This window comes from Mobula hypostoma, chromosome 15, assembly GCF_963921235.1.
Source record: "Mobula hypostoma chromosome 15, sMobHyp1.1, whole genome shotgun sequence".
Lineage (NCBI taxonomy): Eukaryota > Metazoa > Chordata > Chondrichthyes > Myliobatiformes > Myliobatidae > Mobula > Mobula hypostoma.
Window position 1 is genome coordinate 60,202,266 of NC_086111.1, and position 19,091 is coordinate 60,221,356.

Genomic DNA, 19,091 nt, shown 5'->3' on the forward strand with positions numbered 1-19,091 from the left:
ACATCTGGCTTGTAAACACTTCAGTCTATATTTAACAGGCACATTCTGGGCTCTGCCATTGTTAAGGTTGGGGATATTCCTGGAGCCTCTTCCTTTAGTTAACTATTTAATTTCTAGTTAACAAATTGAGTCCTTCTGTTAATCAGCAGAGGAAACCCCACTGTTCTAAGATGCAATTGGAAGAAAAACTCTCCTCTGATTGCTAGCTCTAAATAGGTGATATAGTCACATCTACAGAACCTGTCATACTCTACTTTTGAAATTCAGCTTCAGAGATTACTATATCGCATGTTTTCCATTCGCAATAAACAACAAATTTTTGTGCAGATGTCTCCTTATTACTCACAAACAAAAGCAAGTCAGTAGAGTTGTGATAGCACACATGGTGATAAACAACTTAGCACTTAAGGTTCAGATTATGGAAAACATTTCAGTGGTATAGTTTAATTTTTTAGATCCTGAAAGTTTGCACAAGTCCTCCTTAATAGTATCAGTGCAATGCAAATACTATCAATGTAAACTCCTCTCTTTGGTAACTGGGCCTGCAGTATTCAGCAATCCATGGTGGCGGATATTGTTAACTAGAAAAGTACAAGGATAGAGTGGCAAACCATAGGTAGGGAAGAAGATAGTATGAGACATTGCAGAGATAATGGGGTTGTGTTTAATTCTCCAGGGTTATTCTTCATGACATTTGTTAATATGGGTTGGACACCTGTAACATAAGCTTGCCACTGACACTGAGTACAGTACAGTCGGCCCTCCGTATCCGTGGGGGATTGGTTCCAGGAACCCCCGTGGATACCAAAATTTGCAGATGCTCAAGTCCCTTATATAAAAACCTAAATGAGCTCGTAAGAGTGTTACGAAAAGTGAAAATAGGGTTCAGCATTTGTTTTGCCGCAAGCCGTTATAGAGGCAGCGCACACCCCGAGCAGCGAGAGTGCTTTATCTCGATTTATTTTGTGCATCCGTTAGCAAGATATGTCCTAAGGTATCAGAAAAGCCTAAGAGAGCTCATAAGGGTGTTACGCTTAGCGTAAAACTGGACGTAATTAAGCATTTCGACTGTGGTGAACGAAATAAAGGTATTGTGCGTGCGTTGAACTTGCCTGCGTCCACCATTTGTACTACTTACACGCAGAGAGAAAGAATCTTGAAAGCTGCTGATGTTACTATTGGTTCTGCTAGCAGCATATCATTCCTGCTTTTACTATATGTCAGTGTTATTTTAGGTTTTATATGTTATTTGGTATGATTTGATAGGTTATTTTTTGGGTTCAGTTTACAACAGGTTTCATAGGAATGCTCTACTTTCGGATAGTGGGGGATACTTGTACAGTATTTTCGATCCGCAGTTGGTTGAATCCGTGGATACAGAACCCACGGATATGGAGGGCCGACTGTAAATGATAGAAACAGAAACTTGCAAAGGAACAATGACAGATTGTGAATGGGTGTTTAATATAAAGAAATTAATGGTTGTTTGTTTCAGATCCTTGAAGCTAATTCAGAGTATTTCTAAAAATGAACAGTTTTTTAGGAAGAGCAGAGCCCACTAAATTGTAAATACTAAAATCTACAGTTACAGTACGTATATTAAGTGTTTGTAATACTGTACAAAGAAGTGGAGGTTATGCGGTAGTTACATGAAACTCTTAGTGGATTATATCAAGGAATTATCAGGTATGTTACTTACTGTTGAACTAACCGTCAGATTTGGAACAGTTATCAGGAAACACAAGTTCAAATCTCAACCTAAATGCTGCAGAATTTAAATTCAGCTAATTATAGAAAAAAGGTTAATAGGGAGTAAAACTGGGTCTCGGCAAGATGTGACTCCAGACTCTCAGCAATGTGGTTCATTGTGCTCTGAAAGCAGGTGCAGTATTACATGAACTATTCACTTTGATGAGAAAAAAACAGAGAAGCAGAGTATTATCTGAAAGGTAGCAGATTGGGAAAATGAGAGGACCTGGGTTTCCCTTACATGAGTGGCTGAAAGCAAACGTCCAGATGCCCCTAGTAGTAAAGAAGCATATGGCATCTTGGCCTTCATTGATGAAGTTTTTGAATACAAGACTTAGAATGTCTTGCTATGATTATACTACGCCCTGGTGAAATAGCACCTGGAGTACAGTTTTGGTCTTCTTGCCAAGTGGGTGACAAGTGAGGTGGAAAATCTAGTCAGGTGGAAGAAGGCAGCATACATGAGGTTTAGGAAGCAAGGATTAGATGGGTCTATTGAGAGGAATATAGGGCAGCAAGAAAGGAGCTTAAGGAGGGGCTGAGGAGAGCAAGAAGGGGGCATGAGAAGGGTAAAGGAAAACCCCAAGGCATTCTTCACAAAAGGATGACAGGAGTAAAGACATAACCGATTAGAGACAAAGGTGGGAAGATGTGCCTGGAGGCTGTGGAAGTGAGTGAGGCCCTCAATGAATACTTCTCTTTGGTATTCACCAATGAGAGGGAACTTGATGACGGTGAGGACAATATGAGTGAGGTTGATGTTCTGGAGCATGTTGATATTAAGGGAGAGGATGTGTTGGAGTTGTTAAAATACATAAGGACAGATAAGTCCCCGGGGCCTGACAGAATATTCCCCAGGCTGCTCCACGAGGCGAGGGAAGAGAATGCTGACCCTCTGGCTAGGATCTTTATGTCCTCGTTGTCCACGGGAATGGTACTGGAGGATTGGAGGGAGGCGAAAGTTGTCCCTTTGTTCAAAAAATGTAGTAGGGATAGTCCGGGTAATTATAGACCAGTGAGCCTTACATCTATGGTGGGAAAGCTGTTGAAAAAGATTCTTAGAGATAGGATCTATGGGCATTTAGGGAAACATGGTCCGATCAGGGACAGTCAGCATGGCTTTGTGAAGGGCAGATCGTGTCTAACAAGCCTGATAGAGTTCTTTGAGGTGACCAGCATATAGATGAGGGTAATGCAGTAGATATGATCTACATGGATTTTAGTAAGGCATTTGACAAGGTTCCACACGGTAGGCTTATTCAGAAAGTTAGAAGGCATGGGATCCAGGGAAGTTTGGCCAGGTGGATTCAGAATTGGCTTGCCTGCAGAAAGCAAAGGGTTGCGGTGGAGGGACTACATTCGGATTGGAGGATTGTGACTAGTGGTGTCCCACAAGGATCTGTTCTGGGACCTCTACTTTTCGTGATTTTTATTAACGACCTGGACGTGGGGGTAGAAGGGTGGGTTGGCAAGTTTGCAGACGACGCAAAGGTTGGTGGTGTTGTGGATAGTGTAGAGGATTGTCGAAGATTGCAGAGAGACGTTGATAGGATGGAGAAGTGGGCTGAGAAGTGGCAGATGGAGTTCAACCCGGAGAAGTGTGAGGTGGTACACTTTGGAAGGACAAACTCCAAGGCAGAGTACAAAGTAAATGGCAGGATCCTTGGAGGAGCAGAGGGATCTGGGAGTACATGTCCACAGATCCCTGAAAGTTGCCTCACAGGTAGATAGGGTAGTTGAGAAAGCTTATGGGGTGTTAGCCTTCATAAGTCGAGGGTTAGAGTTTAAGAGTCGCGATGTAATGATGCAGCGCTATAAAACTCTGGTTAGGCCACACTTGGAGTAGTGTGTCCAGTTCTGGTCATCTCACTATAGGAAGGATGTGGAAGCACTGGAAAGGGTACAGAGGAGATTTACCAGGATGCTGCCTGGTTTAGAGAGTATGGATTGTGATCAGAGATTAAGGGAGCTAGGGCTTTACTCTTTGGAGAGAAGGAGAATGAGAGGAGACATGATAGAGGTATACAAGATATTAAGAGGAATAGATGGAGAGGACAGTGAGCGCCTCTTCCCCGGGGCACCACTGCTCAATACAAGAGGACATGGCTTTAAGGTAAGGGGTGGGAAGTTCAAGGGGGATATTAGAGGAAGGTTTTTTACTCAGAGAGTGGTTGGTGTGTGGAATGCACTGCCTGAGTCAGTGGTGGAGGCAGATACACTAGTGAAATTTAAGTGACTACTAGACAGGTATATGGAAGAATTTAAGGTGGGGGGTTATATGGAAGGCAGGGTTTGAGGGTCAGCACAACAATGAGGGCCGAAAGGCCTGTACTGTGCTGTACTATTCTATGTTCTGTGTTCTATGAAAGGCTATCCTTGCCTCACAGGTTCACTTGGAGTGCTATATAAGGGGAGAGTAGGGCAACTTGAACCTTTCTTCACTAAAGTTTAGAATAATGAGAGGACATCTCATTGAGGTGTACAGACTTTTCTCAGGGCTAAGCACGCTGGATGGAGGAAGGCTAACGGCCTAGAACGTGGGGCCAAGTCATAGCTTGTGGGTAAGACATTTTAAGACTGAGACGACGGAACTTTCTTCACTTGGAGACGATGAACCTGTGGAATTCTCTACCACAAAAGGCTGTGGAGGCCACAATTGCTGGATATATTTAGAAAGGATCTCAATCCAAAATGTTGTCTATCTCTATGCTCCACAGATGACAACCCCCTGGGTCCGCCCTGCAGTTTGTTTCTGCTTCAGCTGGTTGAATTGCTGCTTCCCAGCCCCAGTGATCACCTGTACAGTATATGTGAGTTTTGCATGCACTTCCTGTGAACACACGAGTTTCTTCTGTTTTCTCTCATATTCCCAAAGTGAGAAGGTCGGCAGGTTTGTTTTCCACTCTCAATTGCCCCCAGTGTGTGTGTGAGTGGTAGAATTTTTTTTTTATTGGCATCTATTAGTCTCGTGAGATCATGGATTTGTGCCTTGGAAGGTTTCCAGGGCGCAGGCCTGGGCAAGGTTGTATAGAAGACCAGCAATTTCTCATGCTGCAAGTCTCCCCTCTCCACACCACCGATGTTGTCCAAGGGAAGGGCACTAGGGCCGATACAGCTTGGCACTGGTGTCGTCACAGAGAAATGTGTGGTTAAGTGCCTTGCTCAAGGACACAACACACTGCCTCAGCTCAGGCTCGAACTAGCGACCTTCAGATCACTAGACCGACGCCTTAACCACTTGGCCACACGCCAACACTGGTAGAATTAGGGGGTGGGGTATTCACAAAAATGTGGGGAGAATAAAATGGGATTAGTGTGTAAATGGGTGATTGTTGTTCAGTAGGAAATCAATGAGTCAATGGGACTGTTCTCATGCTGTACAACTTGATGACTTTTGAAATTTCAGATACTTGGACAATCTAGGAGCTTAAATATTTCAAAAATATATTACAAAATAATGAGATAAATTATCCAGAAGCACTTATGTTTTTGAACAATTAAACCAAACAATGCATTTGAAAAAAATGAAATTGAAATTGAAAAAAAACTTACTTTATTTTTAGATTAGTCCATCCACGTCTGTGATTACTATTGAAAAGAAAGGGCCTTATTATTGTAAATCCTGGACTTGGTCTACACTAATGAGGGAACTATGAACAGATTCCTAGCATTTACACTGTGAAAACTCAGCAAGCTCCTGTTTTGCTGTTGGACTCCATATGGAGTCCAGTGGCAAAGCGCTGCCAAAAATGACCAGTGGTGTTTGGCTAGTAAGTTCAAACTGCACATTCATGCAAGAGTCCTGAAGCTCGTTGATACAGTTACGTTGAGATAAGTCAGGAACTGATTGCAGACCTCAGGAGAGGGAAACTAGAGGTCCATGAGCCAGTCCTCAATGGAGGAGCAGAGGTGGAGAGGGTCAGTAACTTTAAATTCCTGGTTGTCACTATCTCAAAGGACCTGTCCTGGACCTATCATATAAATATAATTGCAAAGAAAGCGTGGCAGCTACTCTACTTCCTCAGGAGTCTGATGAGATTCGGCATGTCATCAAAAACTTTGGCAAACTTCTATAGATGTGTGGATGAGTGGTGCAAAGTGTGTTTACTGGCTGCATTACGGCCTGGTATGGGAAGGCCAATCTCTTTGAGTGGAAAATCCTAGAAAAGGTAATGGATTTGGCCCGGTACATCATGGGTAAAACCCTCCCAACCATTGAGCATATTTATATAAAACATTGCCGTAGAAAGCAGCACCTATCATCAACCAGGCCATGCCCTTTTCTTGTTGCTGCCATCAGGTGGAAAGTACAGGTGCCCCAGGACTCACACCACCAGGTTCAAGAGCAGTAACTACCCCTCAACCATCAGGCTCTTGAACAAAAGGGGATATCTACACTCATTCTATTTCTGGTGTTCCCACAACAGAGGGTCTCACTTTAAGGACTCTTTATCTTGTTATTTCATGCTCTTAAATTTCATGTTATTTCATACTCTTTATTTATTGATATTTATTTATACTTGCATTTGCAGTTTGTTATTTACAGTTAATGTTTTATAGATTTGCTAAGTATGCCTACAGGGAAAAGAATCCTGGGGTTGTATGTGGTGACATGTATGTACTCTGATAATAAATTTTACATTAAGCTTTGAGTTTACTCTTTGACTGTTCAGACCCACTGCAAATCAGTTCTACATTTTTGTCAGTATCTTCTTATTTGGAATAACCTGGAAGAAGGGAACATTTGAGATTACCTACCCAAAAAAACAGGCTGTGTCTCAGTGGAAAGGTAGTTTACTGACTAAAGGCACATTTAGGTAGATGAGAATAAAAATCTTCCTTCTTCAGTTATCCTTTTTAAAAAAATGTTTAAATAGAGGTAACAGTCAATTGAGAATGTGCTAAATTTGTTAAACATTCATTTGATATAATCTCAATAAGTCAAACATATAGTTTACTTGCAAATAGCTTTGAGACTTTGTTCCAGCTCTGAAGATAATTTCATTTGATTACATTTCACCACATTGCTATGGTGGTCATTGCCAGAGGAAATTATCTGCTCTCAGCTAAATCCAAATACTGTACTGCGCATATTTAAACCCATGGACTAGTGAGTAATGTTTCTATCAATAACAATATTCACATACATTGTAGTAGAAAATCATAACCTCGTATCAAAAATAATTAATTGATGGTTGTGGGAGTTCAGTCACTGAAACTCCACAAATCGTACATTGATTATTATATCATATCTGACCTGTATCATTCAGTTTGAAGAACACACAGCATTAATGAGCATTTCCTTGACTAAAGTACAAGTATTTAGATATTAATACTTGACCAAACCAACACTGGGATCCCTGCTGCCAGTAGCCATCCAGTCTTAACAAAGATTTCATTTGATTCAATCAGACAGTGTCACATCCTTACAAGAGTCATTTGTATTCAACAGGCCTGCTATTAGTAACCACATTTCCTGCTGACCATTTGTGCTCATAAACCTAACAGCTTTCCCTGCATTCCTGGAGAGATTGATTGCTTTCAGAACAAACTTATAGCTTTTATTTCTTTTCCACCCTATAGTTATTCTACAACCTGCACAAGCCAATTAAGTCCTCTTGTATATTGTAATCTGTCCTGCTACGAGGACTGGCATAACCCTGAGATCTTGTTACTCTAAAGAGAATATTTCCAGTATTTTTTTAATATTTCTGCTCCTAACAGGTCCAACTTCTTTGAAAGAGAAAAGAACTTTGTTTTGTTACCAGTTTCATCGACATCTGAGGTGCTATAAAAATACTCTATGGTATAACTTTACACTAGATATCATGAAAAAGGGTGACTTATAATAACACTACAGTGAAGAAAGAGAATTAATCTTTCTTAAAGAGATTTCTTAAAGTGGCTTATTAATGGAATTTCAGAGTGGGATTTGACCAACTGAAAACACAATTACCACCAGTTAAGGAAGAAGTTGGGATGAGGGAAGTGTGTTTGAGACGGGAGGGAGAGAGAGAGAGAATGAATGCAATTCCACGAAGTTATTTAAAGTAAAGTAAAAGTTCAAAGTTTAAGCATTGGTGAATTAGAATACAGGTGGGCAAATGTGACAAGTGCATGCAGTTTGGTATAGAATTTTATTTCTTTTAATTTAACCCTGTGTCTGAATTCATTGTGATATTAAAAGACAACATTCAGCTGTATGGAGAATCTGGTAGTGCTTCTGCCTCTCATCTCCGGGGTTCGATCCCAATCTTCAGTGCAGTTTGTGTGGAGTTTGCTTGCTTCCACCGGGTAGCCCAGTTTCCACCCACGTCTCAAAGCTCTTTTAGGTGGTGAAGTTAACTGGTTGCTGTAAAGTACCCTTAGTATAGGTTGGTGAGGAAATGATTGGCAAAGAATAGGTTACAGGGAAATGTTGGTTTGGACAATGGTATTGATGGGATTGTTGGGAGATCTGGTATAGACTGATGAGCCTACAATCTTCTATGCTGTAGAGAAATAAAACTTGATATACTGGCAGCTGTGGAATAGTATTGCCACTAAGGTTACTGATTGCATTCACCATGTAATTGAATTGTATAATGAGCTAAAACTGCAGACAGAGGACACCTAGAAAGTTACATGCTTGACCTGAGAAGAAAATACAAATTCCGAACAAATTTTCCAAGCCGGGGATGGCAACTTATATTTATTCCTGAAACAAAAGTATCAAAAATAGGCAAATAAGTTACCTGCTCTCTGGAGGAAATCCGTATAATATTTGGAATAAGGTGCCTTTGGTTTTGTCAACTCATTTTCAAATCTATTTGCTGTACTGACTAAGAAGGTGATATTATGCAGGTCTAAAATTGGCTTCCATTTATATCCCATTATACATTAATTACCATCAAGGGTATTCTACTGACAGGAGAGACCAGGGGTTAACCACAAAGTAACAGCAGCTGAATGCTAATTATGGCATAATGTCCAATACACCAGATGCATTGGGACTTTCAATACACCTAAGATATGCTTGTCAGGAACACATAGCATCTTAATGAAGTGTCTGTTTTTGGGAAATTTCATTCTTGCATTCGTTACAATGTTGATGCAGCATCTAATGTTGGACGAGTTCAACATATTTAAAAAAAGCACAAAGGTAAGAGATATAACCATCCACCTTATGACCATACTCAGGAATAAACTTTCACCAATACTAGTATCCAGGACATCTTCAAGGAGTGGTGCCTTAGGAAGGCAGCGTCCATCATTAAGGACCACCAGCATCCACGACATGCCCTCTTTACACTGGTACTGTCGGGAAGGGGATGCAGAAGCCTGAAGGCACACACTCAGTGATTGAGGAATGGCTTCTGCTATCCAATTTGTAAATGGACATTGAACCCATGAACACTACCTCACTACTTCTTTATTTCTCATTTTTGAACTACTTATTTTAACTTAACTATTTAATAGGCATATATATACTTAATGTAGCAGTTTTTTTCTCTATTTATTTGTCATGTATTTCATTGTACTGCTGGTGTAAAGTTAATAAATTTCACGACTTATGCTGGTGATATTAAATCTGATTCTGATTCTAATTCCCACTGAATACTAAGCCCCACTAGAACTCTCCAGGATGTTCCATGGACCAACTGAGAATAAATCTTGGTCTTCCCAACCTGGTTAACAGCATCAAGAGCCTAGTGTCTACCTACTGGTTAAGCTGAAGTGAGGACCACATGTGGAAATGGCACTAGGGATCCTGCATGTTTTCAATGCAGGCAGCAATCACTTTCAGCTCGCTGAAACAATAGGTTAAGATATAATCTGTGCATTTTAATCATCTGGCACCATGAATTAACGATTGTAAATGTAAAAACAGATTACTGAAAAAAATCAATTATCAGACATATTGAATTAACCTTGCTTTGAGAAGAACAGAGAATAGATTATTCTAAACATTGAAATGCAGTGTATGTATCTGCTGAGTCCAAATTCTTCAATGCCCAGGGTGAAAATGGATGAAGTCTATGCTCATCAATTTGCTGACTTTATGGATTCAAAAGGATGTCAAATTCTGCAGGTTCAAATAGGTGTAAGGTTTTAAATAAATATATGAAGTTGCATGCAGCTCATGATTGCAATTTTAAGACAAGCCCATAAGAACATAGAACAATGCATTGCCATATGGGCCATTCAGCTAATAATGATGAGCAGACTTATATAAACCTACTCCTTCAATCCCTTCCTTCCAACAAAGCCTGATCACCCTCTGCTTTTCTTTCATCCATGTGCCTAAGAGTCTCTTTTAAATATCCCTAGAGTATCAGCTGCTATTGGCACCCACCAATTGGCACCAACAAGCAAAAAAAAAAGCTACTTTTGATATAAGAAAGAGGAACATGGTTAGGTCATTTGGACCTTAGCTGATCTCCTACCTTAACGTAGTTTTCTTGTATTACCTACAGTTCTTGATTCCTTTATTTACCAGAAACCTATGAATTTCTGCATTAAATGCAACCAAATACTGAACTTCCACAGCCCTTCATGGTTGAGAATTCCACTATTTGGGACAACTCTTAAAGTACAAAAACAAATTGAGAAAATAGCTGGGATTTCCTTTGTTTATTTGGGACACTGTACCTCTTAATTGGGACAGGATAACTATTTGGAACTAATACATAGTTTTATAGTACTCTAGCAGCATCGTTAATGTTCTAATTTGTCCTGTATTTCATTTAAATACATCTCTTGTTACTCATTTAAATGGCACTTTGTCTTTTTTATACATTTTTAACCATAAATAAATAAATAAATACATACATATATACATTACACTGTGGATTCTGGTTAATTAAACCATCAGTTAATTGGGGCAGGCGCTCATTTAGGGCAACTCTTAAAGAACAAAAACAAATCTAGAAAATAGCTGGCATTCTCTGCATTTGTTTGTGACTCTATGCCACTTAATTGCCAAACATATCTTAACTAACATTAGTCACGTACACTTTGTGCATTTTGTGGCCATTAGACACTACACTGCTTAGAGTGAACAGTTTTTAAGTAGTGTCACTTGTGTGTGTTTGTGTTCAAAAAGCAGTGACTTTTGTCTGATAGTTGGCATGTAATAAGCAGTAAGACAGTTAAAGACAATTCAGAACTATTTTGATCACCTGTGGTTTCAAGCATTCAGGCATGAAAATGCCAGACATGGCTGGGAGTGAAAATGAACCAATTTCACTACTTCAACAAGTTAGGAACTACAAAGAATTTGGAGGTATTGTCAATCATCTTGAATATTGCAATGAAAATGAAGATTCAGATGATGCAATCATCAAAAGCATTGTTCAAAGGCAGTCTATATCTACATTAGGTGACGCACTGAATTTTTTAATTTACTGTCAATCAGTGTACTCTGGATTAATTCCTCCATCAATAACTATCAGGAACTAATAACAGTTTTATAGTACTGTAGCAGCACTGATAGTGTTTTAATTTGTTCTGCATTTCAGTTAGGTACATAATTTGTTAGTTAAATGGTAGTTTGTCTTTTTATACCTTTTTCACTATCTCCATGAAATTTTGGCTAATTGTGGTAGCCGCTTAATTGGGCCAAAATGTACTGGTCCCAATGTGTCCCAATTAACTGGAATCCATTGTATATAATATAGATAAAGGAAACCATAATCTTTTGACCATCAGTGTTTCCCCATCTTCAATTACTTTAAAAGTGCTGAGTATTTCTGTGTTTTGTGACCAATGAGGATAAACTCCATTTTCTTCCATATTTTACTTCACCTGCTATGTTGTTGCCACTCTCTCAGCTAGCTGTATCCCACTGATGCCTCATTGTAGCTTCATCATTACTTACATTCTGAATTACTTTCAAGTCTTTGGCACACTTTGAAATTTGGTTTCCTCTGCTACATAGTGGATATGAACTGTGAATAATTGGGGCTTAAGCATCCATCCCTGTCCACCAACGAGTACCAAAGACTAAGTCCCATTTATTCCTACTCTTTGTTTCCTATCTGTTGACCAACTCTTAAACTATGCTTCGATATCATCCCCCCCACCAATTCATGTTCTGTAACTGCACTCATCAACTTGTGTGAGACCTTATCTAAATGCATTATCCTCTCCAGTTTCCCCCAATCTACTCCAGTAGATACATCCTTGATACATCTCCAATCAAATTATTAAAGATGCCTTCCCTTTCATAAGTCTATGGCATCTCTGTTCAGTTAGTATCTTGAAAGCACATTCTCTGATGTAGTTCCAACTACTTTTCCAACTGATAAGGTAATTTCCTGTTTCTTCTCCCCCTTTTTTAAAGAATGGGATCACATTTACTACCTTGCAATCTGTAGGAACCATTCCAGAATCTATAGGATTTTGGAAAATGATAATCACAACACTTATTATTATCATAGCCACTTCTTCCAAATACAGGATTGTGTACCATACTTCTTAGCCTTATAGGTGCCGGTTATTAAACAGTTTAAGGAAACAGTGAATACCCAAATAAAATACCCACATACCCAATGGAAGGGTCTCGGCCCGAAACGTCGACTGTACCTCTTCCTAGAGATGCTGCCTGGCCCGCTGCGTTCACCAGCAACTTTGATGTGTGTTACCCAAATAAAGTGATATGTTTTGACAATTTTGGATTTTGTTTCTACGGCCAGGAGGAATACTTATGCTTCTTTTAATCTGCAAAGTGATTGAGGGAAAGAATAAAGGGCAGAAGAGAAAATAATTTTTATTCAGGGGATGCTAAAGATGTTGAACTCGCTGGTTGAAGGGTGATAGACCTAGGAAATGTCATCTCAGTTAAAAGGCTCTTGGATGTGTCTTTGAAGATCCATAAGACCATAAGACCAGAAGATTTAGGAGCAGAAGTAGGCCATTCGGCCCATCGAGTCTGCTCCACCATTCAGTCATGGGCTGACCCACCTCATCCAGTCATCCCCACTCCCCTGCTTTCACCCCATACCCTTTGATGCCCTGGCTAATCAAAAACCTATCTATCTCTGCCTTAAATACACCCAATGACTCCACAGCTGCTCGTGGCAACAAATTCCATAGACTTACCACCCTCTGACTAAAGTAATTTCTCCAAGAGCTGTAGAGCTATTTTCATTTGTGAAGGAGTCCATCTTCAAGGGCCTCAGTGAGGATTTTAATCAGGTAACGAGAACTGGGATCAGTGAGAAAGCAGCTGGGAGGTCAGTGATCGCTGGGGTTTGTTGGACAAAAGTTGGACGGGGGAGTTCATTGAAGGGGACTAGTGGTTTGTCTGTAGAGGGCAGGAGGAGAGTTAGATGGTGGTGCCTGGTGAAGATTGGGAGAAAAAAATATGGTGGAATATCAGTGGCAGATGGGCTGTGGGCCAGAAGGATGGGATCAGGCAAGAGTGGGTGAAAGTTGAGTGGAGCACATTTGGGCATGTGATCAGTAAGGGCGAACAGACTGGAGAGCAATGGACTGATACTTGGGAAGGTGATTGATGGATGAGGATCTGGAGGGACACTGAGACATTTTGAGGTAAAAGATCAGTTGGTTGGATTCGCAGGTGATGACATGGAGGAGTGTCATGAGAGTACCAGACAGTTGACTGGAAAGACAAGGTATGTGAATGATAAAATTAAGAGGAATAGAGCTATTTAGTGGACCTGAATGTGAGCTGTAGCACAGGATAAGTAAAGAAATTTGAACAGATCTCTTCAGTCAGAACTCATCTAAGTAGCAATGAAGTAAGTCTTGCAGGCTGTGTGAAGCCTTACTGTGTGAATGACCAAACTAATACAATTGGTATCTATGCTCCTGCTTGTTGTTGGGTGTAACTGCATGTATGTACATCCTCTTTGTATTAACTTGTCAGACATACAGAAGAGCTGGAATGGAAGGACAATTCATTTCCTTGGCGTTGTCATTTAAAAAAAAACAGAAGTACCGTAACTACTCTGTTTTGATTTATTATGTGGTTTAAAACTGATTAATTGTGGAATCTGACAAAAGTAAAAACAAAGTCTATTGCCTCACAGCTCCAGTGATCCAAGTTCAATCCTGAACTTGGTGCTGTGTATGTGCCGTATGTTCTCCCTGTGACTGTAGGTTTCATTCAAGTACTCCAGTTTCTTCCCACATCCGGGTTGGTAGATTAACATGCCACTGTAAATTGTCCCTCATGTGACTGAATGGTAGAATCTGGTAAGAGTCAATAGAATAAAATATCAGCAAAAGTGGGGGCTTGAAATGGGATTGGTGTATCCAAAAGCCTATTTCTGTCCTGTATGCCTATGCTAACTTCTTCATCCAGTGAAAATTTGTTCAGTCAGTTGCAGAGTTACTATTAAATTTTGTTCAATTTGGATCACTAACTAACATTTAGGCATGGAATTAATTGTGGTTTATCTTGGTGAGATATAGTTATTTTTCACCGGGCATATTGGTATGAATGATTAATGTGACCATCTTAATCCTCATAAGAATAAATTTCAGTCTGATCTGTGTCATATGTTTGAGTTATAGAAGAATTGCTTTTTAAAAGGAATGGAATCAATAACAAATACTTCACAGAATCCTTTACTATTGCTACATTACTATATAATTTGTCTTTCAAGCTTGTGTATTAAGATATCTTTACTACAATGCCATTCTCAATCCTATTTTGTCTTTAATAGTGATTCGAGCGTTAGTCACTCGTAAATGGCCGACTTCTTCCAGCGAATCCAGTGTAATCCAGTATACAGTAAAACAAGAAAAGGTAAAGAAAGTTTGAAAAAGTCAGCAAGTGGAAGCGGTGGGGGCGGGGAGGGTTGGGAGTGTTTGCAATGAAATAAAAGCAGAAAACATTGGAAACACTGCTTCCTAATCAATAGTTTGAAAACATAGAATTCTACGTTGAAACCCTTAATCAGCACACTAGCTTTTCTAAAATTTATTTTGGAATTCTCTGAAACCTCTTGATTTGTCTTTCCAGCCTGTCACATCACTAAAACAACTATTGACAAAATCATTAACAACTTTGCCTTGAGTGATAGTAATTACCTTTTTGACCAGTTACAGACTCGGTGGTAATTGAGCACATCATTCGCTACATAACTTACTGTCATCCAACTGGTGGGACAGCTCTCACCTGTTTCTGTTCTTACGCACCCTCCTTCAATGGATTTTCTTCCTCGCCTTGTACCATGCAAGCTTCTATTCTTGTACCTGTCTTATATTTCAGCAATGCCTCTTGCAGTTTGATAACACAGCATCAACTTACACATAGCCACTGACAAAACTCTGTTCTATCTCATCACTGCCTTATTTGACAAATCCACTGCCTCCAAATTATTTGTCTGCCTGCCTGGCGCACAGAACAGTTCTCCAGTTAAGCATTGGAAGTCCACAGCCATGACCAATTGTTGATGAACTGTTAAGAGTGGGTTTATTTTATTTGGCAACTGAGGTTAAACTAGATTCTTACATTACAGTATTAAGTTCATATTTGAACCCAGATAAATGTCAGAGCATCCATCACTCCCTCACATCACCTGTCTCTGAACTCCATCCATGATTTTATTTCTGCTGGCCTTCATACTCCAGTGATGTCTGGCCAACCTCTCTTGCTTTGACAAACTCAAGGCAACTCAAACCTTTGCTGCCCGTGTCATAATTTGTACTAGATCTCGTTCACCCTTTGTCTGTGCTTACTGGCCTACAGAGTCTATCAATTACGCAAAGCCTTAATTTCAGAGTTCTTGTTCTGAGAGACAGAGAGCTGTACAGCACAGAAAACAGGCCTTTCAGCCCAACCTATCTGTGCTATTGTCAACATGGACTTTAGCAAGCCATTTAACAGGGTCCCACATGATAAGGTTGGTCAAGAAGGTCCAGACACTTGGCATTCAAGATGAGGTAGTAAATTGGCTTTGTGGGAGAAGCCTGAGAGTGGTAGTCAATGGTTGCCTCTCTGACTGGAGGCCTGTGACTAGTGGAGTGCTGCAGGGATCAATGCCAGGTCCATTTTAGTTTGTCACCTATATCAATGATCTGGATGATAATGTGGTTAACTGGATCAGCAGATTTGCAGATGAGACCAAGCGTGAAGGTGTAGTGGACAGTGGAGAAGACTATCAGAGCTTGCAGCAGGACCTGGACCAAGTATTGAGTATAGGAGATGAGATGTTATGTTGAAGTTGTATAAGGCGCTAGTGAGGCCTACTTTGGAGTATTGAATGTCGTTTTAGTCACCTACCTGTAGGTAAGATGTAAGTAGGGTGATAGATAACAGAGAAAATTTACAAGGATGTTTCCAGGACTGGAGTGCCTGAGTTACAAGGAAAGATTGAATAGGTTAGGACTTTATTCCTTGGAATGTAGAAGGCTGAGAGGAGATTTGATAGAGGTATACAAAATTATGAAGGGATAGAGAGGGTAAGTGCAAACAGCCATTTTCCACTGAGGTTGGGTGAGACTACAACTAGAGGTCATGGGCCAAGGTTGAAAGGTGAAAAGTTTAAGGGGAACATGAGGGGAAATGATTTCACTCAGAGGACTGTGTGAGTGTGGAATGAGCCGCCAGCACAAATGGTGCCTGCGAGCTCGATTTCAATGTTTAAGAGAAACTTGGATAGGTACATGGATAGTAGGGCTATGGAGGGCTGCGGTCCCAGTACAGGTCAGTGGGTGTAGGTGGGTTAAATGGTTTGGCATGGACTAGATAGGTCAAAGGGTCTGATTCTGTGCTGTACTTTTCTATGACTGTATGACTCTAACCAATGCCTGACTGAGCTAGCCCATTTATCTATGTTTGGCCTATATTCTTCTAAACCTTTCTAATCCATGTCGCTATTCAAATGCCTTTTAAATGTTTTATCCAAGTTTACCACTTGTGCTGGTAGGTCATTCCACACACACAATACCTTCTCTGTGGAAATAGTTGCCCCTCAGGTCCCTTTTAAATCTTTCCCCTCTCATTTAAAACCTACTTTGGATACACCTACCCTGGGGAAAAGCCTATGGCTAATTCACCTTATTTATGTGCCTCATTATTTTATAAACTCCACAAATGATCCCACACTCCAGAGAAAATGGCGCTATCCATGGAAATGAATCAACAGTCAGTGTTTCTGGCCAAGACCCTTCTTCAGAACTGTTCAATCATTTCCACAGTTGCTGCCTGACCTGCTGAGTTCCTCCAGCATTTTGTGTGTGTTGTTTTGGATTTCCAGCATCTGCAGACTTTCTCATGTTTATGCATACACCTTAAGGTTTTTTTTTGCATTAAAGGTGCTATCTGAATGCAGCTTAGTGTTGATGTTGTCTTTATCATTTAGATGTTGACTCCTTTAGTCTTATGGGCTTCAATTGTCTAGAAATTGTATAGCGTACTGTTTTAAGTGCCTCTGATTCATAGTTATGTATCTTCCTGTGCTGCAAGTGTGGGAAAATGCACTACTCAGAACCAAGGCTGTGTCCAGGAGGTCAGGAGAGGGACAGCTGTTAGATGAGTAATTGGGGCTTGGGTGGTAGATTTGTGTAGGTTAGGATTCAGAGGACCAGTTTCTTCTTTTCCATAGATGCTGCGTGGCCTACTGAGTTCCTCCAGCATTTTGTGTGTGTTGTTTCCATCAGGCCTGGTGAAGGATTTGATTTATCAGAGGAGAGCCTTGGGGTGAGTGAGTGGGGCAGTCATTAGATAGCTGAACTCGGGAATAGGGATGTACAGCCATCAATGAACTGAGGGTTGGGAGGAAGAATGAATGACTAGAGGATCATAGCCAGGAGTGGGGGGGGGGGGGGGCGGGGTCTCTAGGTAGTAGTAGTTTTAAACACTGGAATTAGAGCCTACATTAGACTGAAGATCATAATGTTTAGCCATTCTTGAGGGATGAGAGAGTTGGCAACATTGGAGCTATGGGGATTCTTTGGAGTTGGGGTCAGAGCCACTTGTTCTGGATTAGCTGGTTTCCTTTAGTAGTGCCCCAGTTTAGCACACCACGGTAGAAGTAGTTTGTCTTCAGAGAAAGAGAGATCATCAGTGCTTGCTTCTGGGTCAATGTGCACTAATTTCCTGCTGCAGTGCTCTTTATAGAGTGTTTCACTGGAAATGGTGTCACTTGATTGACTCTGTTCCTGAAAATGTGTCAGATTAGAAGCACTCATCCAAACTCCTGAAGGCCAAATGACCCAAAAGTAGCTATAATCACATTTCGCTCTTCCAGAAATACATTTCAAATCATAGAGTACAGAAATAAGCACTTTACTACTTAATTCCAGGAATTATACACTTTATTTCCATTGTATGCTTTTTGATTGGTTAATGTATGCTCATTTTAAATATAAATTCAAATAATTAAAGATTGTTATAATGACCTAGCTCTACTGCATGAAAATAAATAATTTACCAAAAATGCCACTGGTTTTTTCAAAGCATATGCAAACCTTTAGGATGATTTCAGAGTAAGTTTTTACTTTTATGTTATGTAGAATGGTTTACTCATGTCTTACTTTTTTTGAAGATATGTGCTATTAAAAATTATAATGACATTTTAAACTAGTCAACTAAGCCTAATGAAGAAATCACTGGCATGAAATAATTTTAAAGATTATTAATATATTTGGATAACTTACTCCAAAGGTCATTCCAAGTTAAAAATGCATAACCTGTAAACACTACTTACAGTCATTCTATGAGACAAGTTAGATTTATTGTTTGGGTTAGTGTAGTTTTGATAATCAAATGAACTTTAAAATGTTCAAGTGAAGATTTTAATCATGATGCTGTGCTCCAAACATTAACAGATGTACAAAGGATTTGAAATGAAGAAAATGGTGGACTATATTTACACATCTTCCAGCTCTTCTCTATGTGGTATTGAGCTGGAAACCAATATCCAGTACCTCATAACAGGTGAGAACTGTTTCATTATTTGGATGGTTCACTTTTTATTCATCAAAAGTCTTGCTAATCTCTTAGGGGCTACACAAGTTATTGGTTCATTTTTAGGTGGGGAGGGAATGAGGGAAGAGGGGGAAGAGAGGAGAGAATGAGGCAAAAGAGAGTAGTAAATGAAGGTAAAAATGGGGACATGCAAATGGAAGGAAGGCAGAAAGCTGAGGCAAGGGATGGGAGGCAAATGGATAAGGATAGCTGAGGAAATAGGGAGGAGGCAGATGATGGAGAGGAGAAGACTGAAAGAGGAAATATGGAAAGATCTGAGAGAGGGATAGAATGGAAGAAACAGAGTTATAAGAGGAGAAGAGTGTATATAGGAAGGGATTGGGGAAGGTTAGTGATAGAAGGGGAGAGGTCGGTGTTAGAAGGGGAGAGAAGGAACTGGTCATCTGGGAAATAATTA

General features: G+C 40.1%; 2 protein-coding genes across 6 annotated transcripts in view; one reads left to right on the forward strand and one right to left on the reverse strand.

Annotated features, from left to right (window-relative positions):
• Nucleotides 1-19,091, forward strand: part of LOC134356916 (metalloproteinase inhibitor 3-like) — a 154,516-nt gene that overhangs the window by 126,952 nt on the left and 8,473 nt on the right. For all 5 annotated transcript variants that reach the window (XM_063068165.1, XM_063068164.1, XM_063068166.1 and 2 more), the window contains 2 exons: nt 14,424-14,506; nt 18,535-18,643. In XM_063068165.1, coding sequence (XP_062924235.1) covers nt 14,424-14,506; nt 18,535-18,643 — 192 coding nt within the window. The remainder of the gene's footprint in view (nt 1-14,423; nt 14,507-18,534; nt 18,644-19,091) is intronic.
• Nucleotides 1-19,091, reverse strand: part of syn2b (synapsin IIb) — a 405,945-nt gene that overhangs the window by 89,078 nt on the left and 297,776 nt on the right. The window lies entirely within an intron of this gene.